The sequence below is a fragment of the Boleophthalmus pectinirostris genome, unplaced genomic scaffold, assembly GCF_026225935.1.
Source record: "Boleophthalmus pectinirostris isolate CB_2022bp ecotype Guang Dong unplaced genomic scaffold, ASM2622593v1 HiC_scaffold_17, whole genome shotgun sequence".
NCBI classification, from domain to species: Eukaryota; Metazoa; Chordata; class Actinopteri; order Gobiiformes; family Gobiidae; genus Boleophthalmus; species Boleophthalmus pectinirostris.
Window position 1 is genome coordinate 7,727,088 of NW_026571115.1, and position 13,873 is coordinate 7,740,960.

General features: G+C 35.8%; 1 protein-coding gene across 1 annotated transcript in view; it reads right to left on the reverse strand.

Moving 5' to 3' along the window:
- ppp1caa (protein phosphatase 1, catalytic subunit, alpha isozyme a) overlaps positions 1-13,873 on the reverse strand; it is a 36,392-nt gene that overhangs the window by 12,871 nt on the left and 9,648 nt on the right. The window contains exons 3-4 of the mRNA XM_020933103.2: positions 2,790-2,921; positions 1,049-1,279 (exon numbers count right to left, since the gene is read on the reverse strand). Of these exons, the coding sequence (XP_020788762.2) occupies positions 1,049-1,279; positions 2,790-2,921 (363 nt within the window). The remainder of the gene's footprint in view (positions 1-1,048; positions 1,280-2,789; positions 2,922-13,873) is intronic.

Below are 13,873 nucleotides of genomic sequence, written 5' to 3' on the forward strand. Positions count from 1 at the left end.
TAAAAATATTGACTCACAGTGAAGGTGGGTTACACAACTTGCCCAAGGACACAAAAACATGATATGTTGGTAACTGCTAACCTTGAGGTTATTGGGCAAATTTCTTAAAATTTCTTCAAATATCTTTAACAACTGAGCTAATGCTGCTCCAAAAATGTATCATGTTTAGTAGTCACACATACATTGCATTGTATTAAAAGTCTGTCAACTAGCTCTATCTAAATCTGGTGTAAACTGAAGCATCTATTCCATGAGATTAAAGGCCCTGTACTATTTTTTCCCCAAGTATTATTGCAAAATGATAAGGATAAAATAATGAGGGACTATGTGTCTAAGGAAAACGTTTAAAGTTAATGAAAGTACGAGAGATATTGTAACATACATATGGTTTATTGACTGGTGACTTGGTTTGGTTTTTGGGGAGGGGAACGATTATTAAAGAAATGTTTAATTTTTGATCTGTGAAAGGAGCAGGGTTTATAAGATTTATCTTCTTCCTGTTCCTTTTGTTCATGCAGCAAAGACAAGGCAAATAATCAGAGATATGTATGTATTTATGTTAATTTTCAGAGTTTGTTGTTGATCTCTTTAAGTCGATGCCAACAAAATAATAGCATGAGCAAAAAAAAAAAAAAGTGTCTTGCCCCTTTACAGATATATTGGTCTATATCCAATTCTGAAGAGTTTTATTGCCTACTAACCAGGAAGTGCAGTTGAAATACTCGCTGTTAGCGTTAAACAGCAGCAAAACACTGCATGCAACTGCAACACTGTTGTACAGAGCACATATAAACATATATAAAATAGCAGTGAATAATTAGAATGCTCTGAATTAATAAGGTAAGTGAGGAATGACTTTGAACCACTGCAAACTGTTTAGAAATTATTGTAAAATTCAACTTTTAATATGTTTGTCTCTGTTAAATAAACTTAACACTTACAGTAAAGCACAAAAAGAATGAGATCTTGCTTGTTTTGGTGGTCCCTGTATGTTTTAACAGTATTTTCACTCTCACTCATTGTATGTTTTAACAGTATTTTCACTCACACTCATCGTAGAAGCCATAGATGCGGTTGATGGAGGCGCACTCGTGATTTCCTCTCAGCAGGAAGAAGTTTTCGGGGTATTTGATTTTGTAGGCCAGTAGGAGGCAGATGGTCTCCAGAGATTGCTTCCCTCGGTCCACGTAGTCGCCAAGAAACAGGTAGTTACTCTCAGGGGGAAAACCTCCATACTCAAAGAGCCTCAGCAGGTCATAGTACTGACCGTGGACATCACCTACAGGGAGCAGCAGAGAGAAGGGGTCAGTATAATAGAAAACTTTCAGCAAATTTGGTCTCACTTAAAGGATACATATATTTTCTGATCTATGTTATAATGTTGTTTCCTCATCACAAACGTACATGGAGTTGTGTTTTGTTTCATTCACACATGTTTAACACACAAACCCTGTGTATTTAGGCTTCTCTCAAGATGAAAACACTCTGTTCCACCTTGTGATGTCATGTGGTAATACAGAAAGTGCACCGCTGTGTTTCTAAACTTCATACACCTTCACTAGAATCATTTGAATAATTTCAGCCCTGGAACTGCCAATCTTTACTGAACAATTTAGTATATAATATACTTTAATATATAATAATAATTTATTTAGTTTTTCCCATAGTTGTTTGGTTATAAAATAAAGAGTTTAAAATAGTGTGGCTCATATTCACGTTTTACATATATTTAATCTATAATGAGATATATAAAAGAGGGCAGCAGAGTAAAGGGTTCAGTAGACAACAGCAGCTATTATCTGTCTTACAATATAATCTTATCACTAACCATGGTTTAAATATTATATTCCTTTGGCTCACTATATGAATGCATGTTTTTCAAGAAAATTTTTTAGCAACAAAACACCTGTAACTGAGGGAAGGTAAGCTAGCACTACAACACCACTTGTCTCCATGGAAGAGAGATGCTTTGCATGTCTATTTTGCTTTGTGGTGGTACATGGTTGTTTAATTTAATGCCATACTGTGGAGCTTTGTAGTGAAAGCAGTAATGTATCCATGTAGACAAGCATATGGCAGACCCCTCACCAGAAATATTACATCATTCAACTACAAAAGGATCTGTATGTAGCCTGTGCACTCATGGTTTTAAAAACGGCATTACAATAACAAGTAAACCTTGGTTGCCAGTGCCTTAACCTGCAGAGAGGGGAAACTAGCGATGTAACGATATCCAAATCTCTCAATATGATAGTTTCATGATATGCATCTCACGTTACAATATTTATTGCGATACTTTGTGGAGGAACGGAATATGCTACATTTCCCTGTTAAAATGCCTTGGCAGTCCTTTGCTTCTGTCAAAAACCAAAGAATTAAAATTCAAAAGTTCTTATAACAGTGATTACCAAATCGGCACTGAGACAAAGCAAAGATCTCTCTATTTACATTTCTCAAAGACACAAACACGTTTTGGACAGGCCTCATGTGAAAGCTCAGAACCTCCAGAATTCCCTCCCTGAGCTGCAGAGGCTGCACTAGCACTGACTCATGACAAAGTAGATCATCACATCCAATGTTTTTATAATTAAGAATACATTAGCAGTTCAATTGTTACACAGAGTTCTTTTTATAAATTTCAGTTTCACAGTATAATGTAAACGTTTGATGAATAAGTCACGCAACTGAGATAATCTGTTACATTTATTACACCAATAGGGCCCTTCACCAGCTAGTAAGTCCACTGTAATAAAGTTAATAATAAAAAGCAGAGAGCTTATTGTACTCACCACAGATTTTGAGTGGGGCTTCGAGCTCCAGGAGGATGGGCTGGCTCAGGAAGATCTCTCGAGATTTGAGGCAGAGTCCACGGATCTCCCCCTCTGTCAGTTGCACGTTCTTCCCCGGACGAGAGCCCTTCACTGGGGACAGAACACAGCAAAGGCAGGGTCAATGGAGGGACAGGAACAAATAAAGGTCAACCAAGGCACAGAATAAAAGTTGCAATGCTGCAGATGGATAACAAACATTAACTTTTTAAAGGTCCTACATCATGCAAAATTGACTTGTGAGCTTTAAGCCATGTTAGAATCTTGTTCCCTTATCAAAACCATACCCAGAGTTGTGTTTTGTTTCATTCACACATGTTTCAGTAACCCTTTCATGTTTTCAATTTAGCAGCAACCTTTTAACTTTGGTTCAGTAGAGACTGGCAATTCCAGATCAGAAATAGTCCAAATGATTCTAGTGAAGGTGTGTATGGAGTTTAAAAACAAGGTGGAGCATTTCTTGTATTGACATGAAATCACAGGGTGTTTTCTGTTTGAAAGAAGAACTCACTTCACACCTAAATATGAAGGGTTTGTATGCTAAACAACTCCAGGTATGTTTGTGATGAGGAAACATTATAGCATAGACCAGAAAACAGCATAATACGGGCCTTTGAAAAAAAACAACCCAAAATACAGGATGCACTTTCCAAATTTTGTTTCAAATATGAACGCTTTCAATCACAACTTCAAATACAAAAGAGTCAAAATTATTATTAATGACATGCTTTGTAATGAATTTTTCCATAGTTAGAGTAAAACTTGTGGTGAAAGGTGTAAATACGTAGCCACTCTCACTTGTGTTGTTATCTGCACAGCTCTACCTAGAAACTCAGATAAAATTCCAATCTTTCCACTTACTACAAGGGAAACCTGCCAACCTGTATAAAACAAAGACTGCGCTATGCAAAACAATCCTATCAAACTCAAAAACTAATAAACCACAAGAAATATTCGAGATGAGAGAAAGAAAATGATGACTGCTTATAACTGGAATGTCCAATCTTCATTTCAGAGCTTCTGAAATGTGCCCATAAGCTTCTTGTACTTGTTTATTACTTCATATTTCCATCTTCTCTCAAATGTTTGAAAACATGCATTGCAAACAGAATCCTGAATACATTTCAAATCGTAATCAATAAATGTAACTATTTCATTTTATTTATTTATATATATATATATATATATATATATATATATATATATATATATATATTATTTTATTTTTTTTTTTTTAGATTTTAAAGTTGCATACGGATGTACCAGGCCAGCTTTTTCTGTTCTGATATTGATGTTGATAATTTGTAGATATCGGCAGACTTTAAAGACAGATACTAGTGCAGAGATGAAAACAGCATTTATTTCCTTTAAACACAAACTGCATTAAGGTAAAAAAAATAAAAATGTGTACAACAGTTTTGTAAAAATCCAAGTGTTATATTTCAATATTACATTTGAAAGTATTTTGGAAGCCGATGCAATCCACCAAAAATGTCAACGTTGGCACCACTATCTGATGCCATTATTATGTCTGTGCATCCCTAAAGTTACAACTTAAACTTAAAATCCATCCACAAGGGAAATTATTTGGACCCAGGAGCTTATAGCATATTATACTAACAAAGAGAAATTGTATAATAAATTGTATAATAAATTCTAAATAAGTAGAAGAAATAGCAAGAGACTAAGGTCAAAAAAGGGATAATTATATAAATGTATATGTACATTAAAAATAAAATATAGCAATATAACTTTTATAGTGTAGGGTCTGTCACTGGTTTGTCTCCATGGAGCTCATACTGCTTTGTCTAGAATGTTCCACAGTTCGGGATTTTTAACTTGTATATTTTGCATTTATTCAATTAAATTATTTCACCTGCTCAAAAATAAAAAAAACACATTCTTAAATAAATGAAGGAGCCTCTCCACAAATCTGACCTCTAACTTGACCTGGTATCATCTCACTTCAATGGAGACAAGCAGGTGACAAGTTTAATGCTATACTGTGGAACATTCCTTGTCAAACCATTATAGCGAAGCTAGTGATTAGAACAGAACTTCAGAATTTATCTTCATTTTCAAACCCAAGATGAGCTGCTGAAGAGAAGTCTGTGCAGAAGCCGAATTAGCTTCACCTAAATGTGCATCAAATTAAACTAAAACGTAACCGAAGGCGACATTTAAGGCATAAAATGTGCAGGTCTAAACAGCTGTGAGTGTTATGTAACGGGAAAACAGGCTGTACAGTAGTATGTGAGGAATTCATGTCTTAGCACCATTCACGCTTTCACTGTCAGAGAGAAAAGCAAGAAAACCACAGACTCAGCCTTGTGAAGGTGAAGAGAGAATCTGTATTATCGCAATTAAGGTTATATTTGCAATGTATGTTTTAAAAGTAAGTGTCAGTTCACAGCGCACAGTTTGAAACAAGTCCGAGTTGCAATTAACTTTTGATGCAGTTGAATTGAATCTTTGACTTTCAATAGGCAACAATATAACTAAAAGGTGCATTGTGTAACCTTTCTGTTGGAGGGTCTGTCACCTGCTTCTTTCCATTAATGTGTCAAAGTTCCACAGTACGAACATTAAACAGCTCTTTACATTTATTAAATTACAGGTGGTTTTATGGCTCAAAAATACCTACAAAAACAGGCATTCTGTCTGTGAGAGGGGTCACCTCACCACAGATCTGACCTGTAACTTGGTCTGGTTTTATACCATACTGTGAAACATTCCAGACAATGTAATCTACATGGAGAAAAGCATCTGATGGACCCCCCCCTGAAAAGTTACACAATGCACATTTAAGAGAAAATCTGTATGATTGCGATTAGATTTGAGTTAGTTCACAGAGCAGTTTTTTGTTTGAATTTTGATGTATGTAAAATGAATCTTTCAATGATCATTCTGACTTTTTTTGTCAATTTCAATTCTGTCAGCCATTTCCAAGTTTTGCATTTCTTTTTCTTCAATTTTAAAATTCTACATAAGGAAAAAAAACTAAACAAAATCCCTCTCTCCTCACTCATATCACCAGGGCAGCAGACGGGGGAAAACAAAAGGGTCTGTTGTTCCGGGTCCCTGTGTTTTAGGGGCCCACAACTGGATCTTCTTCCTATTAATTCATATTAAAGAGGGGCCTGTGTAAGTCCTCTTGCCCCAGGTTCCCAAATTTCTGTCCACGGGCCTGCTCATCACACACAAAACACACACACACACACACAAACACACACACACAAAAACACACAAAAAACACTAAGCACACAAACATTATCAGTCAAGTCTATGATCATTTTGACTTTTAATAACCAAAAGGCCATTATGGATATTTTTTACTATGACAACTTCAAATATTACCAAACCTAATATGCATTTAAAAAGAATACTTGGCATTTCATCTCTTGGTAGTGAAAAGATTGTAAAAGACACATTGCTTAATTTTTCTAGACTTGACTGAGTCTCTACAGTTGTTGCTTTTCCTGGAATGTTCCACAATATGGCATTAAACTTATCTAGCACCAAAGAGACAGGCAGGCGGTACCACAAGCACAGAAAAAGTAGGTATTTAGTTAAATTAACGCTAAAAATATGTTTAATGTAGGTAATAAATTAATTAAGACAGTGTCGATACGATACATAGGCCACAATATGATATGTTTTTCAATACTTTTGATTCAATACGATTCGATATGATATATTTCACATCGATTCAATATGGTTCAATGAAAAACAAGCTAAATTGTGCCATAGTGTAAAAAAATTTAAATAAAATAATTCCTGGCATATCTCCATGGAGACAATCAACAGAAAAGCTACACAGCATGCTTTTAAATTAACTACCAAGTAAATATTTTGCTTACACCTGACCATAGGAAATACACACTAGGATGAGCTCCTTTGACCAGTGAGTCATTAGGAACTATTTGTTTATATTAAAACAACACTGCGCACATTTCCAGGTACGACCACGTGAACTGCATAGTAGTGACTTTCCAGGCAAAGTAAACAGCCCAGAGTGGATTTGTCCTGATTTAAGAAAGATAGTTATAATCATGAAATTAAATCAAGGCTAAATAAGTACGCTTAATGCTATAAGGGTGGAATATTCCAGAAAAAATCCAGTTGCACTTTGAACTTTTAACTATATTTTGGCTGCAGCTGTCTTGAGAAATACTATGATGAATGCAATATATACGAAAATATATATGAAAACTATGATAACCTATTAATTACAATACATTAGGGGTGAATAGACACAGTTTTCACAAGACGAGACACACCACAAGACTGGGTCCATGAGAACGAGACAAGATGAGAATTTGACATAAATTGTACTAAGTACTGCAATCCATTTCACTCATTTCATTTGGCTTCACTATTTTTATTTATTTTATGTAATATTTTTTTACTCATTGTAATACTGCCTGCTTTTTGGAACTACAGCTTCTCAAATTGTATATCTCCCCAGCTCTTAACTCTTTTTAAATCTAATTTAAAAGGTAAATTCGGGGGAAATAAATCTCACAAGATCATTTTTCTCGTGTGTGCACAAACTTGTGGCAATTTTGTCTCACGAGATCTTGTGGCACGAGATTTTGTCCCACTTACTTCAACCCTAAGTCCTCTTTGGGAAACAACAGCGCAAAAAGTCAACAATAATTGGCTAAATAAATGTTTTGTGAACTATTTGGAGATATTGGGTTAAAGAACACTGCCTGCATTTCCAGGTAAGACCACAAAATCTGCAGACGTACAGACTTTCCATAAAAATAAACAAAGCTCAGATTCAAAACAGTTTGTTCAGATAGAAGTAATTTATTGTTATCAAATGAAATCAGTGCTAAATCCTGAACGCTATGAGGTGGAACATTCCAGGTAAAGCAAAAGCCTCTTCATGGAGAGAAGCAGGTGGTGAACACTAAACCAGAAAAATTACACAGTGCACTTTTAAATGAACTATTAACCATTTTTGTGTATAACTGTCTGAGAAATATGGTGAAGACACATTTAGGAAGAAAATGTAATATGAAAACTATGATACGCTATTAAGTGCTGTACATTATTAGTGAACTACTGGGAGATATTGGGTTTAACATTGCACTTATTTCCAGGTAAACCCCCCAAAACTGCAGACGTGGCAACTCTCCACACAAAATAAACAGAACTCCGAGTGGATCTGTCCTGATTTCTGGCAGAGGAGCTGTGGTGTTTGCTCGGCTCTCCCACTCAAACCTGTTTGCACCAGCTGTCCATCCATGGAACCGAGCTTGGCATTTTCTGGGTCAGACTTTAAATGAAACAGAAAATAGAAAATACAAGGAGACGCTCTAGATTTGCAAAAACAATGGCCACAAATGGGATCTTGCAAAATTAAACTGTCAACCAATGAGGGAGGAAGATTATGAAAGGATTTTTTTTTTTTTTTGAATCACAATTACGAAAGGGAACTTTACAACTGAAAATATAACTGATGTAAGACAAAAGTACTTTACAATTGTGGTTTTTAACCTATTTATACTTTGCAGTTGATGTCATCAACATTCCCTGGGGGTGTGATGCGAACTATAGGTACTGATCTGTCTGAAGCTCTGTAACTCAAGTTTTAATCTGATCTTTAATTTAACACCATCTGACCAAAAAAAAAACAGGTGAGAGGATATAAAAATAGTCAAACTTATTCCTACAAAGTCAGTCTACTCTAAATTCAGAAAATATTGAAACTACAAGAGAATCCACGTACCACCTGAAAGAGTGAGCACACCACAGTTTGAGAAACACTGATACAGAAATAGTCTGTGGCACAGTTTTCGAACATTAACTTGAGATGTCCTCAAAGAAGCAATTTCTAAGTCAAACATCTTCACAGAGGTAACACAGATGAAGCGCAGGTGTTTTTCCTCTGGTCATAAACTTCACAGGATGAAGTGGGGCATGTAAACACTATTTAAGAGCTGCCATTATCTTTGGGTGTACAGCTGCTCTGAGGAAACAAGAGGCAAGTTCAAGGACCACAAATCTGGACCTAAAACATCAAAACATGCCAGGAAATAGTTACAACTTTCTTTAAGTAACTGAATAAATAAAGATCATTTAATTCAGTCTAGAGCTGAAGGAGCAGTGACAGGGTGAAGGGATCCACCTCTGTGATCTTGAACCAGTCTCGGTCAGAAAAACCTTAGCTGGAGGAGCAAAAAAACATATCACAGCGATTCATTAAATTTGAAGTTCAAATCGATTTATTTGGAAAAAAATCAATTTTATTTTCCCCACTTTCCTGCACTGGAAATTCCATTGAAAATGCAAGAAAGGTCTCTCACTGCAAACACAGGGAGCAGAGTCACATTACATGTTGGGGCTGCAGCTTTAATGTAATACTTTATTTTTATTTCATTCAACTGTCATCAGATTTCCCCAATGGCCAGTGGGTTAAATATGATCCTGAATACAATCTGTTCAGTTTTGACCATTCCTGTAGTTAAAAAAGAAAAATGTTTTAAAATTGAAAGGAAAATAGGGAACATTTATTTTCAGGCAAAATCGCCCAGCCCTACCAATGGTGCATGTTTTGTGTTGATAGAGGAAACCAAAGACATGGGGAGAACATGCAAACTCCACAGAATGACCCAGTCAACACGAGAATCAAACCCAGAACCTTGCTAGTGGAGTGTGAGTGCTAACCGCTCAACCACACAATCTTTATCTGAAATGCGAATCTTGAATTGGTTACCTATTAAAGACAATATTAACTGTTTGCATGAATCATAATAAAGCCAAACCCATAATCCGGACATAGTTTTTTCAGTCAGTAAAAACGCATAGCTCCGTCCAACCAAATTTTTAACTGTAGGTCTATAAAACCTTGTGGAATCATGTTAACGCAAATGTATCAGTACAATTAGTAAGTACTTCAGCATTCATTACATTTAATTAACTATAGAAGCTATACCATCCAACATGGCGTCAGACTGGAGTAAACCAGACTGGAATAGTGAGTCTGGTTTAAAAATACCAGCTCTGCAGTGGAAAGTAAACAGCGTTGCTTGGACTTTAAACCTGGATTAGACTCTGGTAAGCCCTGTCACAGCTAAGCCAAAGTTAGCCGTGAGGCAAAGAGTAGCAGGGGGTAGCAGGGGGCAGTAGGGGGCAGTAGAGGGCCTCCTAGTCTAGATACCAAAATATAAAATAGACTTGATTGGTAATACAATGAGGGATTAGACATGTAATGATCAGTATTATATTCAGTTGTAGATCAATAAATGGGAGATGGAACAGTAATTTGGGCCAATATTTAACATTTTATTTGCACCACTGGGGAACAATTTATTTATTTATTTATTTTTATATAGAAGTACATTAACATTTGAGTTGTAGAGGATCAAAAAACCCCGCATCTCTCTAAACTATATAAACAAGATACTAAAGATTTATTTATGGCAACTTATGTTTAAGTTATGATTTGTTTCATTTAAAAACTTACTGGGAAATCCTACTTTCAGGACAATGTGATATTCAATGTGGTGTAAAAATTATTTGGTTAATCACCAATTGTGGTTATTGGGGTCAATATGCAATCATAAAATACAATAATTTATTTTTTGTGACATTTTAAGAGGGAAAAAAAAATATCTATACGACACATATTCCTGTTATCTGGCTGTTCAAGTCAAAACGTATATTATCAAAGGGAAAGTGATTTTATGAGCTGTTCACATATTTTTCTTTTCTTATTACAGCTTTCACTGTGTGGTTATATGTTAATAATTGCCAATAAGACTTAAGTAATGATGTCTCTTCTCACTATTATTGTAACACTAAAATTTCATATTGTGAGATCCTTACATCCTTACTCGATAATATTATAGTTTAAGGCAATATTTTCTGTAATAATATAAAGCATTTCAACAATTCTTAAGTCATGACGGGTTTATGGGGGAGTCACAAGTTCACAGCAGTTATTATGAAGTATAGAAGGGTGGGACAACCAGGAAACTGAGCCAGCACTTTGAAAACCAACAGGCCTGGACTGGGTGGGGGAGGCTGGGATGTGTGTGTGTATATGTGTGTGTATATGAGTGTGGAGAGGTTGGGGGAGGTCTTGAATGAGGTCGAGGCTCTCCTGGTCCTGGAGAGTGCTCAGAGTTGACAGCTAATCCAATTTAAAGTGTCCCAATCTCCAAGTGCTTTTAATTGGTTTGATCTGAGGACACAGCGGGGGCATAGGGTTCGTGTTATAATGTTTTTACTTCCTCAAAAGCGTACCTGGAGTTGTGTTTTGTAATGCTCACACATTTTTGAGAAACCCTTTATTATCAGTCTGTCTACATTGCCAAAGCTCAAAATGCTCTGTTCCACCTTGTGATGTCATGAAGCGGTAGTGTTCAAGTTAACTGCTGCTTTTTACCTTTAGCTCAGTAGAGATGAGCAATTCCAGGACTCAAATCATCCAAATGATTGTAGTGAAGATTTATGGAGTTTAAAAACACTGTGGGGCACTTCCTGTATTGAGAGTACTGTTTGCGAGAAATTCTAATGCCTAAATCTGCAGGGTTTGTGTGTTAAACATGTGAGAATGAAACAAAACACAACTCCAGGTCTGTTTGTGATGAGAAAACAACAAAGATCAGAAAATTACATAATATTGGCTCTTTAAAACATGCACTTTGAGTTACATCTTGGCATTCCAACCTAAATGGCAGATCTGATCACAATCGCATCACTCATCAGAATTACAAATCAGTAACTTCCCCAAATCGTTCGGCACTTCCTCTCTGGTGCCTCAACCGTGACAAAGCTACCTGATCTCGTAGCTGGTTCATTGATCCGACACCTACGCTGTGCTAGTCTCCTGGATTGAGACCAGACTATTTAAAAGCCCTCTATTCTCAGACTTTCGACGCCTGGAAGAAGGTCGGACGAGTTACATAAGAGGATATAAATACTGCCACTATCACGGCCCGGTCTGAGTTTGGTTCAGTCTTATCACAGTGAATTTGGACCATTTGTAGTGTAGTTCAAGAGTCACTGCTCTGCCTGGAACATTCCACCATATAACATTAAACAGGTCTACCTTACATTTATTCAATTACAGGTGGTTTTATGGCTCAAAAATGCCTTGAAAAACAGACATTCTGACTGTGAGCGGTCGCCTCTCCGCAGATCTGACAAGTAACTTGGTCTGGTTTGGTCTCCATAATGATAGAAAGGTTTAATGCCATACTATGAAACATTCAAACAAAGCAATAATATCTCCATGGAGAAAAGCATTTGACGAACCCTCCACCAGAAAATAAACACAGTTTACCTTTAAGAATTATAATGGCAAATATGAACATAAGTATAAAAATGTTTAAACTCCGGTCTCCCTTTTTGCAGATAAAGCAACAAACAATAAAAAAATCTACATCGGTAAACACAAAAACGCAAGTGCCTATTTATTATTGTTGTGCCCATGAGCAAGGCACTTCACACACATTGCTTGTAGACTGCAGTAGGCCAATTCTCCATCTTGGTACAAACAACCCAAAAGCTTGTGTAAGAAACTCCATACAGTTTTTCAATGTTAAAAAAAAAGTTATGCATTATGTGATTTGATTTACTGACTGCAAGATGAAATCAAATCTAATCTAATCTAAATTGGAATTTGAATGGGTGTAATTAGCAAATCGCAGAGTCTGCAGTTTTTGAACTACCATCATTTTCACCACAAATACCAAAATGTCCTGTATGATTCTACACTGAAATTGCTAACTCGAGTTTAGATCTGTACAAACATGCTCTGAAATCTGATTCTTGCATTAGATAACACAGAAACTGATTAACTAATGCAAAAAACAAAAAAACATTTCCTTTGCAAATTTCCATACAGATAAAACAGTTTTGTGGCTAATTTAAGTGTCCTATTTTGCAATACTAGAGGCCAAAAATACAAACATGATAATATTGTAACTGTATAATGTCTGCAATAAAAATAAACATTTAAAAATACTGCAAAAAGAGGAGCGCTCATAAAAATAAAAGTAACTTGCAGTCTTTAAAGTTGAATTGTGTAACTTTTCTGGTGGAGGGTCAATCACTGCTCGTTTTTAAAGATGCGTTATTGCTCTGCTGGGAATGTTCCACAGTGTGACATTAAACAGCTCTACCTTCTCTACCTTAAATTTATTCAATTACAGGTGGTTTTATAGCTCAAAAATACCTTGAAAAACAGACTCTGAGTGGAGTTGCCTCGCCACAGATCTGACCTGTAACTTGGTCTGGTTTGGTCTCCATGAAGATAGAAAGGTTTAATGTCATACTGTGAAATATTCCAGACAAAACAATAACATAACCATGAAGAACAACATTTGATGGACTCTCCCCAAGAAAAGTTACACAATGTGACATTTCTGCATTATTGTGGTAAAGCTTAATTAAATCTCCACACAGACACGTTCTACCACATTTGTGATAGACTGCTATTTGCTAGCATCATCACCATCTAAATCGCAATTCCATTGATATAATTATAACACTACAAAGGCAATTAAGTCTCTTTATAGAAAAAGGCCTGTAGACATGATTAAAATATGAAGCAAAGTGAGTTAAGTGTTACAACTAAGACTGTCCCTATAACACATTTTGAAGCACGGTATTTTCCTATAGAAAATATACATTTTAATATTTAAACTAATTAATACCACAAATATCCTACAATTATCCCCTAAAAAACTATTCTAAATATATGAGGGACAGGAATAGACACAATTTCCACAAGACGAGATGAGATACAAGACTGGATCCATGAGTTGAGATTTTAACATAATTCCTAATATATAAAGTTCATGATTCAGTTTCCAATTTGGCCTCACAATTTTTTATTTCATACTTTTTTTTCCATTCTAGAAGTTCTGCTTTGAATAAGAGATGTAACTCATCAACATATAACTTTTTTGTCCAAATTTAAACACTTAGGGGAAAAAAATAAAAAATCTCATGAGATCATTATTCTCATGTGTGCACGATCTGGTGACAATTTTGTCTCATGAGATTTTGTGGCGCGAGATCTT